Below are 14,514 nucleotides of genomic sequence, written 5' to 3'. Positions count from 1 at the left end.
TATTTATATATATTAAAATTATTTTTTGTTATTTATTATTATTATTATATAAAATTTAAATTATTTATTATTACAGTTGATGATATTGTTAATACTATTGAAAAAATCATTAAAAATGAATTTGAAAATGAAAAAATATTATTAAATTTGGAAATTGAAAAGTTTGCTTCACTATTAGAATTGGATTGGGATGTTGTTGTTGAATATTGCCAATTTAATTCACAAATTTCAATACCACCAATTGAACATTTAACTGAAATACCTGTACAACTGATATGATAATTTGCTAAACAAGTGACAGTATAGTTTGGTAACACACTAGTACATAAAGAATTACTACAAACCATATCAGGTGACCCATTGCATTGAATATATGGTGTTTCATTAATATAATCAGCAACGATTGTTGATTTTGATTTTTCACTATTACAAGTAGCACCTTTAACGCCACCTCCACTTGTAGACGAACCTGAAGATGAGGATGATAATGAAGAAGATGCTGCTGATGCCATTGTTGTTAATGAACTAACTACTCCACCTCCTGTTGTTGCTGAACCTGATGATGATGATGATGATGATGATGATGATGATGATGATGATGATGATGATGATGATGTAGAAGCAGTTGAAGCCATTGATAAAATTGAAGTGACACCTGCTAAAATTGTTCCAACTTCACTTGAAAATGATGAATGAGTTGTTACTCCTGGCGTGTTGCATTTGACAGAGAATTCACCAGGGAAACCATCACTTGGGCAATTAAACAATAACGTGTTATCTGGCACAAAATTTGAACAATCATTAGAATTATAAAATAATGCAGAATAAAATCCGGATATACTATCACCTTCTGTCACTTGCATGGCACGATAACCACAAGAATTTATCGATAAACATTGGTTAATACCAACTGTAATTTGACTACCACACTGATCCAAATATATTGAAAATGTTATATCATTTTGCCCATTTATAAAATTTAAAAAATAAATTAGAAATAATATTACTATTGATTTTTTAATTTTCATTTCTTTTTTTATTATTTTTTTTTTTTTTTTTTTTTTAATTATTATTTATCTTCTTTTCTTTGTTTTCTTTTATTATATATTTTCTTTTATTTTTTTTTTTTGTTTTTTTAATCTAACATGAGTGGCGAAAAAAAAAAAAGAAAAAAAAAAAAAAAAAAAAATTTCAATTTGTTCCAAGGTATGGACGAGAAAATTATTTAATTTTTATTTTATTTTTTTTTTTCTTTTTTTTTTTTATAAAACCAAGAAATTTTGCTAAAAGAAGATTTTTCAAAATTAAGAAAAAAAAAAAAAAAAAACGAATATTTTTTTTTTTTTTTTTTTTTAACCCCAAAAATAAATATTCAAACATAAAAAGAGATATAAATTTAAGAAATCATTTTTAGAATTTAATTTTTATAAATAAAAATAATTAAAAAAAAAAAAATATCTTGTAGGGTATTTTATTTTCATTTTTTTTTCATTTTTTTTTTTTTTTTTTTTTTTTTTTTTTTTTTAATTACTTATCATCCATTTTTTGTAGTTGCTTTTTTATTTTTTTAAGGAACAACAAGTAGAGAATATATTTTTTATATAAAAAAAAAATAGATTTTAAAAAAAAAAAAAAAATTTGATTGAATTGGTATATTTTTTTATTTTTTTTTTTTAATTTATTTTTATATTTATTTTTTAAATGATTTTTTTTTTTTTAATTTTTTATTTAAAAGTCTTTAACATTACGACAAACACCACAACCTAAAGCTTGCTCTTTACCAGCTTCATAATGATTCTTTAAACCTAAAGGACAAGGACCTTTTGGTAATTCTACAGAACCAGGACCTAAAGGACATTGACCAAACTTTGTTTGAGCAGTGAGTCTACCATTGTTATCATGACAAGTATCACAAAAGTGAGTGGTACCAAAACAGAACCAAACTGCCACAGAACAACAGTATCTACATTTGAATTCGAGGTAATCTTTACCATGTTTTGGACAAATGGATTGAGGATCATCACCAGAGGAACAACCACCACAAATCAATTCTTCAGGATTAAAGTTTGAAGGTAAAGCGGCAGCAGCAGCACACTGATTTAGACCACCGAAATAAGGTTGTTTACATTTGAAACAAAGGTAATAAGAGAATTGATCCAAAACATAATCATCTGGACGACCTTCGAATCTACCACCAGCCAATAACAATGGGTCGTTATTAAGATTTTGATATTCTATACGAAGTTTACCCTTACGAATGATTTCATCACGAATATGTTCAATTTCATTGGTTAAAGTTTTCAATGATGGATGTTTAATGGCTTGTTTACAGATTGGACATTGTAAACAATTGAAAACGATACGACCATTCCAACGTGATTCAATCAATTTCTTGGTACAATCATGGTGAAATACGTGGCCACATTCCAATTGAATTGAGGGTGATTCAACCAATGATTCAGTCCAGCAAATCATACACATATCATCGACATCTTGAGTTAACTTCTTTTTATCGGTTGCACCACTTTCACAACCATGTAAACATTGTAAACAATCTTCTTCACCTCTTATACCATAACAAATATGACCACATTGATGAATTTTAATACAAGAGGAGGATGCCTTTTCTCTACATTCTTGATTTGAACAAATACTTGAAATACCATCATATGGTAAAAGATTATGAGAATCCAATTTCGATTTACAGAATCTACATTGATCTGCACTATTATTGTTAACCGATTGAACGATTGCTTTCAATTTCTCTTTATCAACCACAACCAAATTTGAGGAAACTTTCATACGAACACAAGATTCACGTACCTCAATGGTGAATGATTCATTATCTAAATTGGTACGACTATGATCTCTGAATTTCTTTGAAAGATGAAGGAATCTATCACATTCATTACAAAGATTTAGATTACAACCTTGGCAATGATAGAAAGCTTCGGTTTGACCATCATCATGATTTTGACAAGTTTTAATTTCAGTCTCAGATTGAGTGGTACTATTCAAAGATTTAATGAAATCATCATCATCAGCGACAACCAATAAACATGCCAAAGATAACCAAAGTGTATGAGAACCATTCAATAATTGAGCTGCACTACTACCACTTGTTATTGAAAATTCTTTTTTAATCTTATTAGATAGGATTAAATTGATATTGGATTGTAAATACTCTTTCCAAGAGGAGGATTTAATGATTAACTGTTTCACTAAACGTATTAATTCCTTTGCATTCTCCAATGTGACAATACCTTTAATACCTTTAACCAATTGTTGAGATGATTTATCAAATGTAAACTCTGTAGTATGTAATGAACCATTGGTTTTCACTTGAACCGATAATGATTTTGTGATACAAGTTAAAAGGAATTGAGCAAATGTTGAACCTTTTAATAATGGTGATTCATGATCCAATAGGAATTCATCAAATATTTGTGGTTTAATATTTACAATCATTAATCTACAAATTGAAATTACCAATTGTTGAGTTCTTTCAGTACCACGATAAAGAATTGATAATAATGAAAACATCATTGCTTTTGATGGTACAAATGATTTACCTTCTTCACTTTCAAATAATGTTTGTAATGTTGTTAATAATTCACATAAATAATTATCTTGTAATTTTGATTTTGTTAATTTATCTTCATCATTATCATCACCACCACCACCACCGATATCATTATCTTTTTCTTGAATTTTATTTTCATCTTTTTTCTTTTCTATTTCATTATTATCTTTATCTTTATTTTCCTTAACTTTTTCTTTATTATTTTCTTTTTCTTCATTTTCTTCAATTTCTTGATCATTAATCATTGAAATGAAATGATTAATTTCTTTTTGAACTTCAGTTGAAATTAAAGAGAAGATTTGTCTTTGAATTGAACTAACACCAGATACTGATAATAAATTTTGAATATGACCTTTTAGATTTTTAGAGATTTTCTTATTATCATTTGAAATACCAAATATTTGGAAAGTTAATAACTTTAAGAGTGAAACGGTTGAGTCAAATTTAGAGATTTGATAATTTTTCAAAGTAACGTCTTCTTTCTCTGGATCTGTAACTAAAACTCTTAATTGTCTAACTCTAATTGAATCACCACCAATAAAACTCATTTGAACCGATTTTAATTGTTTACCATTGAATGGAATTGTGAACCAACTTGAAGTCATTGTAAGATAAAATTTACCAACGGTTGAAATGTTTTGTTCATCTTCAGCTTTCCAATTAATAAAAGAGACAGTATTAGCTGGTGCACTATTATCAATATAAACACAAACTTCATAAATAGATCTAACTGGTTCCATTTTAATTGTTATTGAACTATTCGATGGTGCTTCCCAAAATGTATTGGTTGTATCATCAAATAATGATGCTAACATTTCTGGATTCTTTGATAATTGAACAATTAATTTATTTGAAATATTTATATAATTTGTACTTTTAATTGATTTATTAATAATTATTGTTGTTGTTGGATTTGAACATGTTATAGTTGGAATATTATTATTATTTGGTGATAATGGCGAAATTAATGTTGAACTACTACCACCTGAAGAATTATTATTATTATTATTATCATCAGATTGAACTAAAGATTCAATTAATTTCTCTTTGCCTTTTGGTGAAGCAATAACCATTGGTGATGTAGTAATCTTTAAATTTTTAATTGGTCCAACTTTTTGTGGAGTATTTAAAGTTGATGGTAAATCATTATTATTGCTACTTGAATGCATTTGTGATAAAATCTTTGAAATCATTGGGAAGATTTCACTATTTTGCACAAATCTAATATCATCAGGTAAAAGGAAAATTGAGAAACAAAAGAGGGAATTTAAAACGATTGAATCAGAGTAATTACCATTTTTAATTTTTTCACTAAGAGTTGCCAAGAGTGAATGGAAAGCATTGGTAAACTCTTTCTTACAACCATCTTTGATTTGACAGGTTATTATTGGATTTTGAGCAACTTTACCTTGCCAATCATCTGGTAATGTTTCTTTTGAAGCTTGTTTAGAGTGTAATGATGATGCCAATATCCAAATTGTATTCTCCAAAGAAGATGGTGTTACTGAAATTTGAATTAACTTTGTAATTGAATTTAATGCCATTACCTTTTCACTTGAAATTTCAGTGGATTTTCCTCCTTTTCTCTTTGGAATAACTGAATTATAATCAAGTGGTACAACATCTTCATCTAATAATGCTAATAAACCAATTGTTATATTTGATTCATTTAAATTTTTAACTAAATTAACTTTTGATTTAATTGGAATATTTGATTGTAATTGTAATTGTAATTGTGAAGATGATGATGATGATGATGAATTGTTGTTATTACTATTATTGTTATTTGATGATGATGATGTTGATGATGATGATGATGATGATGATGATGATGATGATGATGATGATGATGATGATGATGATGATGATGATGATGATGATGATGATGATGATGATGATGATGATGATGATGATGATGATGATGATGATGATGATGACGATGATGATGCACCAGAACTTTGGTGTTTAGTATAAAATTGTAAACCAATTTGACTTTGATTAATATTACTTGGATTCATAAACTCTTCAAATGAATATTTAATTGATTTACTATTTTGATTATCATCGTCATTTATTGAAATTTTAGATGAAGAAGTTGATTTAACCAATGTTGGTGGTGGTGGCGGGGTAATTGGAGAAGATGATGATGGTTGTTGTTGTTGTTGGTGTTGTTCATAGGGTGTTAAATGAGATAAAAGATTCATAAATTGATTTAATTTTTCAAAAGAAATATCATCTGCATCCATTGATGGATCATTTTCATCCTCATCATCAAATAAATTAATTCTGTAAATATCAGAATCTTGACAATCTGCCCATGAATTCATTCTCGCTTGAATAATTCTCCACAATAAGATGAAAGGTTTAAATGATTCAATATATAATAACTCTGTGAATGGTAATTTTTGATTGAAATAAACGTTGTTCACTACCTTTAAAAATTCATCATCAACATTATTAATTCTAATTAATTCTAAAAAGATTTTCTTTGAAATTTTACAATATTCACTTTGTTTTACAAATGCTGATAAATTTTCTTTTGGTAATGCTGGTTTTGTAATAGAGCTTTCAGTTAAATCTTTACTTGGTAACATTGGTTTTTTACCATTCTTATCATCTTTATCAAATTCTTCATTTAATGATGATGATACTACTTCTTTTGTTTCTTCATTATCTTTTTTAGATTTTTCTTCCTCTTCTTCTTCTTCTTTTTCTTCTTTTTCTTCTTTTTCTACTTTTTCTTTTTTTACTTTTTCATCTTTTTCATCTTTTTCATCTTTTTTATTATCTTTTTTATCATCTTCATCAGAAGAGGAGTTTTCATCGATGAGTTCGAAATCAGAATCAGAACTCTTTTTTTCTTCTTCACTTGATGAAGAGGATTCATCAGAATCTTCAGAATCATCTTCAGAATCATTGTCAATCTTCTCTTGTTTAAGCTTTTTATAATCTTTTTCACGTTGAGCTATAAGTTTTTTAAGGAATTTCTTTCTTCTAATAATTTGATTAATTCTGTCTTGTGCTAATTTTTTAGTGATAATCTTTGAATCTTTATCATGCTCATTCTCTAATGCTTCTTGTGAAGTAGAGAGTTTTGAAGGTGATGAAATTGATGGTGGTGGTGGAGTAGATGAAGAAGAGGCAACATCTCTTTCATTATCTTGATAGTTTTCACCATCTTCTAAATCTACAATTTTTTTAACTTTATATGCTGGTTTCTTAGATTTAGAATCGGTGGTGGTAGTAGTAGAAGTAGTTGATGATGATGATGATGATGAGGCTTCAACTGGTTTATCTTTGAAAAGGAAATTTTCATTTTCAATTGGGAATTTATTTAATAAAAGTTCATATCTAATTTGAATTTTTGATTTATCCTTTTCATCAACTAAATCTTTATCTTTTTCATCTTTTTGTTTAGCATCTTCACCTTTATTCTCTTTACCATCCTTTGATTTACCATCTTTTGATTTCTTTTCTTTTTTATCCTCGGCCTTATTCTCTGGAATTGGTAAACCAAGTGTTAAAAAGAATTTTGATAAATTACCACCAAGAGTATTATCTGTACCATCAATAAAATCTTTTGATTCAAATATTTCATTAGTTGTTGTTGTTGTTGTTGTTGTTGTTGTTGTTGTTGTTGTTGTTGTTGTTGTTGTTGTTGTTGTTGATGATGATGATGATGATGATGATGACGATGATGATGAACCTGTTGCTTCATCATTTGAATCATCTTTAACCTCTGATGATTTAATTGTAAATGTTTTTGAATTTTCATATTCGACATTATCTTTAATACGATTCCAAATTCTTTGGAAATATAATTGGCTCTTTACGACTCTAGGATCATTTGATTTTTCAGTGGCATTAGTTGTAGATGATGATGATGATGAAGACGATGAGGAGGAGGAGGAGGCTTGAGCATTTTGATCATTTTGATCTTCAAAAATGAGAAAATCTTGAATTGGTAAATCAAGTTTATTTGTTTCTTTAATTAATTTCTTTAATTCTTGTTGAGCTTTATTTTCCTTCTTTTTAATTTTATTCTTTTCTTCTTTTAATTTCTTTTTTTTATCATCTGCACGTCTAATCTTTTGTGCTTCATCTTCATCAGAGTCTGAATAGTCTGATTCACTTGATGATTTTTCTTCTTCTTCCTCTTCTTCATCTTCTTCATCATCATCTTCTTTATCATCATCTTTCTTTTTATCTTTCTTTTTATCTTTCTTTTTCTTTTCTTTATCATCTTCCGATGATTCGTCAACACTTGAATCTTCTTCTGAATCATCTTCAGATTCTTCATCATCTTCATTTTCACTGCTACTACTACTACTATAATCAATTGGTTTTGGATTTTTAGCTTCTTCTTCTCTCTTTAATTTCTTTCTTTTTACTAAAAATTGATCCAATTTTTTATGAATCAAAGGAGACTTAATATTAGTTTCTAAATCTTCACTATGTAATAATATTTGAGTTGAATTGATTGCAATATAAAATGCCAATTGATTCTCTAAAATTAAAAGTGGATATTGAGAAGATGGTGATGATGATGATAAAGATGAAGTTGATAATGATAATGAATTAATTGAAGTTGATGATGATAATAAATCAAAATCATTATTATTATTATTATGTTGTTGTTGTTGTGGTAAAATTTCATAACCATAAACATTACAAGCAAAACCAAATTTATTTACAATTGGAACATTTGGTAAAGCAGATGCTGATTGAAAATCAAATAATAATTTATTACCAGGAACTAAAAATGAATTGGTTGGGAATTTCTTATAGAAACCTTTTTCACGTAATAAATTTTCATGTTTATGATCAGTATAGATCAATAATCTATCAGATTTTTGTAAAGTACTTGATCTACTATCAAATTGAATTAACATCCATTTTGTAGTATCTGGGAATTGAATCTTTTGAACTTGTTTAATAGTTTCTTCATATGGATGTGAACTTTCAATTCTAATTAATTGTACTGAATTTGTTGAACCACTACCACTACCACCACCGCTATTATAGTTTTCAATAGTTTTACCACCATTTAAAGAATTTGAAAATATTCTATTAATGTTTGTAATAACTTCAAATAATGGCATTAATAATTGATTAATTTTATTTGAACTATCATCTTCACCACTACCACTATTATTATTATTACTACTACTACTATTATTATTATTATTATTATTATTATTATTATTATTATTATTATTATTATTATTATTATTATTATTACTACTATTATTATTTTTATTACCTGAAATTGAATTAACTAATAAATCAATTGAAAGTGGTAAAATTCTTTGATAGAATGAATCAGATTTTAAAGATTTAACCAATTGATTAATACGATGGTAATTATTGGTTGATTGAGTTAATAATTTTAATAAAGAGAGTGAAGTTGATTGAGCGAAATGAAAAACTAAACGAATTGGATCAATAACTTTTGAAAGAGATTGTAAATTTATACTACTCTTTTGAGTGGTATCATTAGATTTCTCCAAAGAGAATAGAATCGTTGGAATTTGACCAGAAGATACAGAAGTTCCATTATCAGATTTAATGATACCTTCACAGAAAGTGAATTTACAATCTTGAACGGTCACTGTTGATTTACCACGACTACCACTTGAAGTTGAGCCACCTTTGAATTTAATGAAAACTGTTAATGGTTGACCACGTCTCAAGTAAACTTCATTTGGCCAAAGAATCTCCTCGATATGATGTAAACCCTTATTACCCCATTGAGTGGAAACGGTTGGGTTTGTAAATAATTCACCACCATTCTTACCATAAGCATAGGAGGCAGTACAAGAACATTTTCCTTTATCACCATAAACACCAATACCCTTAACATAAATATCCTTATCACAAGTGAATGATATACCATCAATATTATAACCACTATAACTCCAACATGAATTACTATTTCCAAATCTTTCAACTTGATATACTTTTGGTGATCTTTTCTTTACAATTGGAGTTTCAACCTTTATAAATGATGTTAAAAACCATTGAATTAATTTTGATGATTCAAATTTATAATCATTAATAATTTCTTCTTCTTCTTCCTCCTCCTCTCCTTGTTTCTCTTCTTTTTGATTTTGTTGTTGTTTTTGTTTTTGTTTTTGTTTTTGTTGAGTGAATGAACTTGAAATTCTAATTAAAACATCTTGAATAGTTTCATTTTTTTTATTTGAATCACTATTATCCTTTTCTTTACCACTATTTTTTTTATTATTTTTATTAATTTTTGAAGTGAAAAGAATATTTAAAACATTATCATAAAATATTGATAAATTTTGATCGACACTATCCCTAGCAAAAGCATCCTCTTGATATTGTTGATTTAATAATAGCCTAGTTTCTTCAATTGAAATTGAAGTTGATAAATAATTACCAAACGATTTGATCATTATTGCTAATAAATATTTTATACCTGGTAAATCTTCTTTAACTATACTATTCATTTCTTCAAAATCATCATCATCGTCGTCATCATCGAAACTATCATTATTATTATTATTTGATTCAAGTAATTTAAATAACAATGGAATTGAACTAATCTTTAATTGATCATTATTATAAATATATTTAAATGATACAAATAACTTTTGAACTGATTTAATTAATAATAATTGTTCCTTATCTTTAATTTCATTACCATTAAATATTATTCTATTTGTAAAAAATTGATGAATAAATTGTGATAATTCATTCAATAAATGTTTACTATTATTATTATTATTATTATTACTATTATTACTATTACTATTATTACATTCTTTGTCATTATTATTATTTACATTTTCAAATAAATCGATATTATTTGATAATAAAATTGAAATTTTATAAATGATATCTGATAATACTTGTTTTTGTTCGTTTAATTTTAATAAACTATTATTATTGAGAGAATCACTATTTGACGATGATGATACTGATAATTCGAAAACATTTTGGAATTGTCTGATCGTTGTAGTAAATGTATCGAATAAGTAACCAAAACCTTCCAATGTTAATTTATTATTATCTTGTTGTTGTTGTTGCTGAACTATTGTATAAAATGAATTTTCAACTAAACTAAATTCAAAACCAAGAATATTTGTTGTATGAGTACTTTTATTAATATTTGAGAAATTAAATTCAACACCACATACATTGGCAGTTGGAATTGTTTCAAAAGTAGCTTGACCCTCTTGACATACTACAAAGAATTGGTATTGTACATTTGGTGATAATAAAATTGGTGAATCCAATTTATAGAGATGAGATACAGTTTTTTGTTTTAAATTAATTGATAAACCATCACTTCCAACGATTTGAACTGATGCAGTTGTACCTTTACCAACTAGACTTGATCTTGGGAATAAAAGAGAATGTATTAAAATTGATTTATTAATCTTTAAAAATGTTGTCATTTCAGATGTTGATGCTATTCTCTTTGATAAAGCAACTTTAGATTCAAATAAAACTCTATTTAATGATTTATAATATTCTGATTTTAAACTTGGAATTATTTTAATTAAACTATTATTATTACTACTACTACTACTACTATTTTGTTGTAGTTGTTGTTGATATAAAATTTGATTTAATGATAATAATGAAGTTACTTGTGAATTTGTTTGATTTGTAATAAAGCAATGAATTGGATGAAATGGTAAATTTGGAGATTCTTGATTCTCCAATATATTAATTGATAATGAAGAATCTCTCTTATTAATATTGAAACTAAATGATAACCTTTTTGAGAGATAAAATCTGTTCATTTCATTATATTCGATTTCACTACCATCATCATCACCACCACTACTACCACTACCGCCGCCACTACTACTACTAATTGGTAAATCAATTGGATTTGAACAAATAAAAGATAATGTCTTTTTATTAAATAATAAATAATTTGGTTTTTGTTGTTGTTGTTGTTGTTTTTTAGAAATTTCACAAACATTTAAATAATTTGGAATTATAATACCTAAATGTTGATTTGAAGAATAACATTGAATTCTTGAAAAGAATCTACGATAATAAAGTTGTGGTAATTTTGATTTTAAGATTGAGAAACCAAATTCAGTAGTTTTTAAATCTTTAATTGATTCTAATTCTGGATTGAATATTGAGATATCATTGAAGAGAGTGAATTGATTAACTGGTTTCAATGATTTAATATTACCAGTATACCAAAGTTTTTGATCGAGTGTTAGAGCCAATGTGAATGTTAAACTTGGATAGAATTTAGTACCTTCAATTGGGAATGGTAAATCTTTGATTTGTCTGTACACATCGAATGAAGATTTGAAATCACCCAAACCCAACTGTCCAAATGAATTATCACCTTTTATGAAACAAACTGAATTACCACCACCACCACCATCACCATTTGGTAATTCACCAATTAATATAGAAGTTGAAAATCCACCAAAGATTGTATCAAACTTTTCAATTGTTGTTGTTTCTGATGCTTTACCATCACCATGATCAGCTAAAACTTCACATTTCTCTTTAGTACGAGTGAATTGTGTTTCTTTATAGACTTCATTCTTTGATAATAAAAATAATATATCTGTATCTTTTGATAATCCAAAAGATTTCATTGCCTCAATTGTCATATTTATTGGTAAATCGGATGATCTTTGATCCTTTGGATCCAATCTATCAATGGTTAATAGTTTACCCTTATTTGTATAACAAAATAATTTTTGGGTTGATACACTAATATCAACTATTATTGGATTATTATTAACATCAATCTTTTTGAAACCATCTGGTTCCAACATATGTAAAATACCCTCACTGTCAAGAACATAAAAATCTGGATCTGAAAATTCTATTATCTTTATATCACCATCATTTGGTAATTTAAAATAAGTTGGTAAATTATCTTGATTATTTATAATTCCACTTTTTGAAAAAAATAGACATTAATATATATATATATTTTATTTTTATTTTAAATATTAATACTACATACTTTGTACCAATTAAAAATAAATCATTTGAATTTGTTAAATAAAATATACCACCCATTTCAGAAGGATAAATTGATTTAATATTTGATAATGATGATAAATTTAAATTTTCTTGATCTTTTATTTTTAAATTTACTGATGAAATAGATTGTAAATTTTTAAATAAATCAATATGATCTGATGAAACTTGTTTTAAAATTGATTCATTTGTAATCTTTCCATTAATATTATTATTATTATTATTATTATTATTATTATTATTATTATTATTATTATTATTATTATTATTATTATTATTATTATTATTATCATTTTCATTTGTTGTTGTTAATTTTATATATCTAATTTTTGGAGTTGATGAACCAATTGGTAATTCTAAAATACCAATTTGTTTTAATTCATAATCTTGAAATAATGTATAAGGATTTGTACCTAATGGATTTAATTCATTCTCAATAAACATAAATGTCTCTTCAAATGTATGTTTATTAATTACAGAGATTATACCTTGTTCCATATCTAAACTTCTAAAATAAATATGATCATCAATTATGAATAACCAAGATCTTTCCAATATGATCTTATCAGTGATTGTTGTCTCTTGATCATTGAAATCATATGTAACTGGATTTGTATGATAATCAGTTTTATAATCGCATAATTTAAACTCCATATTCAATGATAAACTAAATTTGAATAAACCTAAATTACAATGAATATAAACAAATCCATCATCATAGGTCATTGAATAAATTGTCTTTATTGAAGTTTCCAAACTATTAATTACAAATTCATCATTTTCTTTACCTTTTTCATTAAATTCCTTTGAAAATTTATATTGATATCCATCCATCTTGAATTTAAATACTTCCAATGGTAAATAATTTTCATTTTCAATTTTTAAAATATTTGGATAACTTAGATTTTTAAAATTAAAATTAAAATTAATATAATTAATATATAAATATTATATTATTTATTTATTAAATGATATATTGTATACATACTTTGTAAAGAATTTAAATGATAAAATTAATTTTAAAACTTTTGAGATTAAATTAATATCATTTTTAGCCAATACCAATGAAATTAAAGATGATGCTATATCTAATCTATTGGATTGATCGATTTTATCATTTTTAATAATTCCAATGAATATTGAGATTGCCTCATTAACTAATGATTCTTTAAAGTGAGCCATTGAGCCAATGGTAACTTTTGAAAAGAAATCTTTCACTAATTTATATCCTTTTTCTCTTAGAATTTCATTTTGATCTTTTAATAAATCTAATAGAAATCTAAGAAAAATATCTGATGTTATATCTTTATTATTTGATATTGTTGATTCTTCTTTATTAATATTATTAATATTATTGATACTATTATTGTTATTATCATCGATTGTACTTCCTTTATTATTATTATTATTATTGTTGTTGTTGTTTACATTTTCATCATTTTCTTTATTATTATTTGAAGTTACTTTTTGAGTTAATAACTGACAATTCTTCCATAAGAGATATTTCATTTGAAGAACACAATTGCTTTCAGACATTGGGAAAGTAGAATTTAATGGTTGATATTTTTGTGGTACTAAATCACCATTGTCATCAACTAATTTTTCAAATGAATTGGTTTTTTTTGAAATATCTTGAAATTTACTTAAAAAATAATCAAAATTTATTCCATCTATGCCATTTTCATCATAAATATCATTAATTACATCATTTATAGTTAAGTTATTATTATTATTTTTATTATTATTTTTATTATTATTTTTATTTTTTGATGTAGTGGTTATGGTGTTAGATGAAACCATCTTTTTTTTTTTATTTTTTAATTTTTTTTGGTTATTATATATATTTTTTTATTTTTTTTATATTTTTTTTTTTTTGTTTTTTGAAATGAATGAATGAAAGAATGTAAAAAAAAAAAAAAAAAAAAATTCCC

General features: G+C 25.6%; 2 protein-coding genes across 2 annotated transcripts; both read right to left on the bottom strand.

Moving 5' to 3' along the window:
* Positions 1-44: 44 nt before the first annotated feature.
* On the bottom strand, positions 45-1,028 carry DDB_G0284855 (hypothetical protein; the record flags this gene model as incomplete). Its single annotated transcript, XM_633275.1, has 1 exon — positions 45-1,028. One exon carries the CDS (start codon positions 1,026-1,028, stop codon positions 45-47), a length of 984 nt encoding a protein of 327 aa, XP_638367.1.
* Positions 1,029-1,728: 700 nt separating this feature from the next.
* On the bottom strand, positions 1,729-14,383 carry DDB_G0284853 (RING zinc finger-containing protein; the record flags this gene model as incomplete). The annotated part of the gene is made up of 3 exons (XM_633274.2): positions 1,729-12,496; positions 12,567-13,481; positions 13,572-14,383. 3 exons carry the CDS (start codon positions 14,381-14,383, stop codon positions 1,729-1,731), a joined length of 12,495 nt encoding a protein of 4,164 aa, XP_638366.2.
* Between the last annotated feature and the right edge of the window lie 131 nt (positions 14,384-14,514).

Source organism: Dictyostelium discoideum (assembly GCF_000004695.1).
Source record: "Dictyostelium discoideum AX4 chromosome 4 chromosome, whole genome shotgun sequence".
NCBI classification, from domain to species: Eukaryota; Evosea; class Eumycetozoa; order Dictyosteliales; family Dictyosteliaceae; genus Dictyostelium; species Dictyostelium discoideum.
This window is presented reverse-complemented; position numbering and strand designations above follow the sequence as displayed.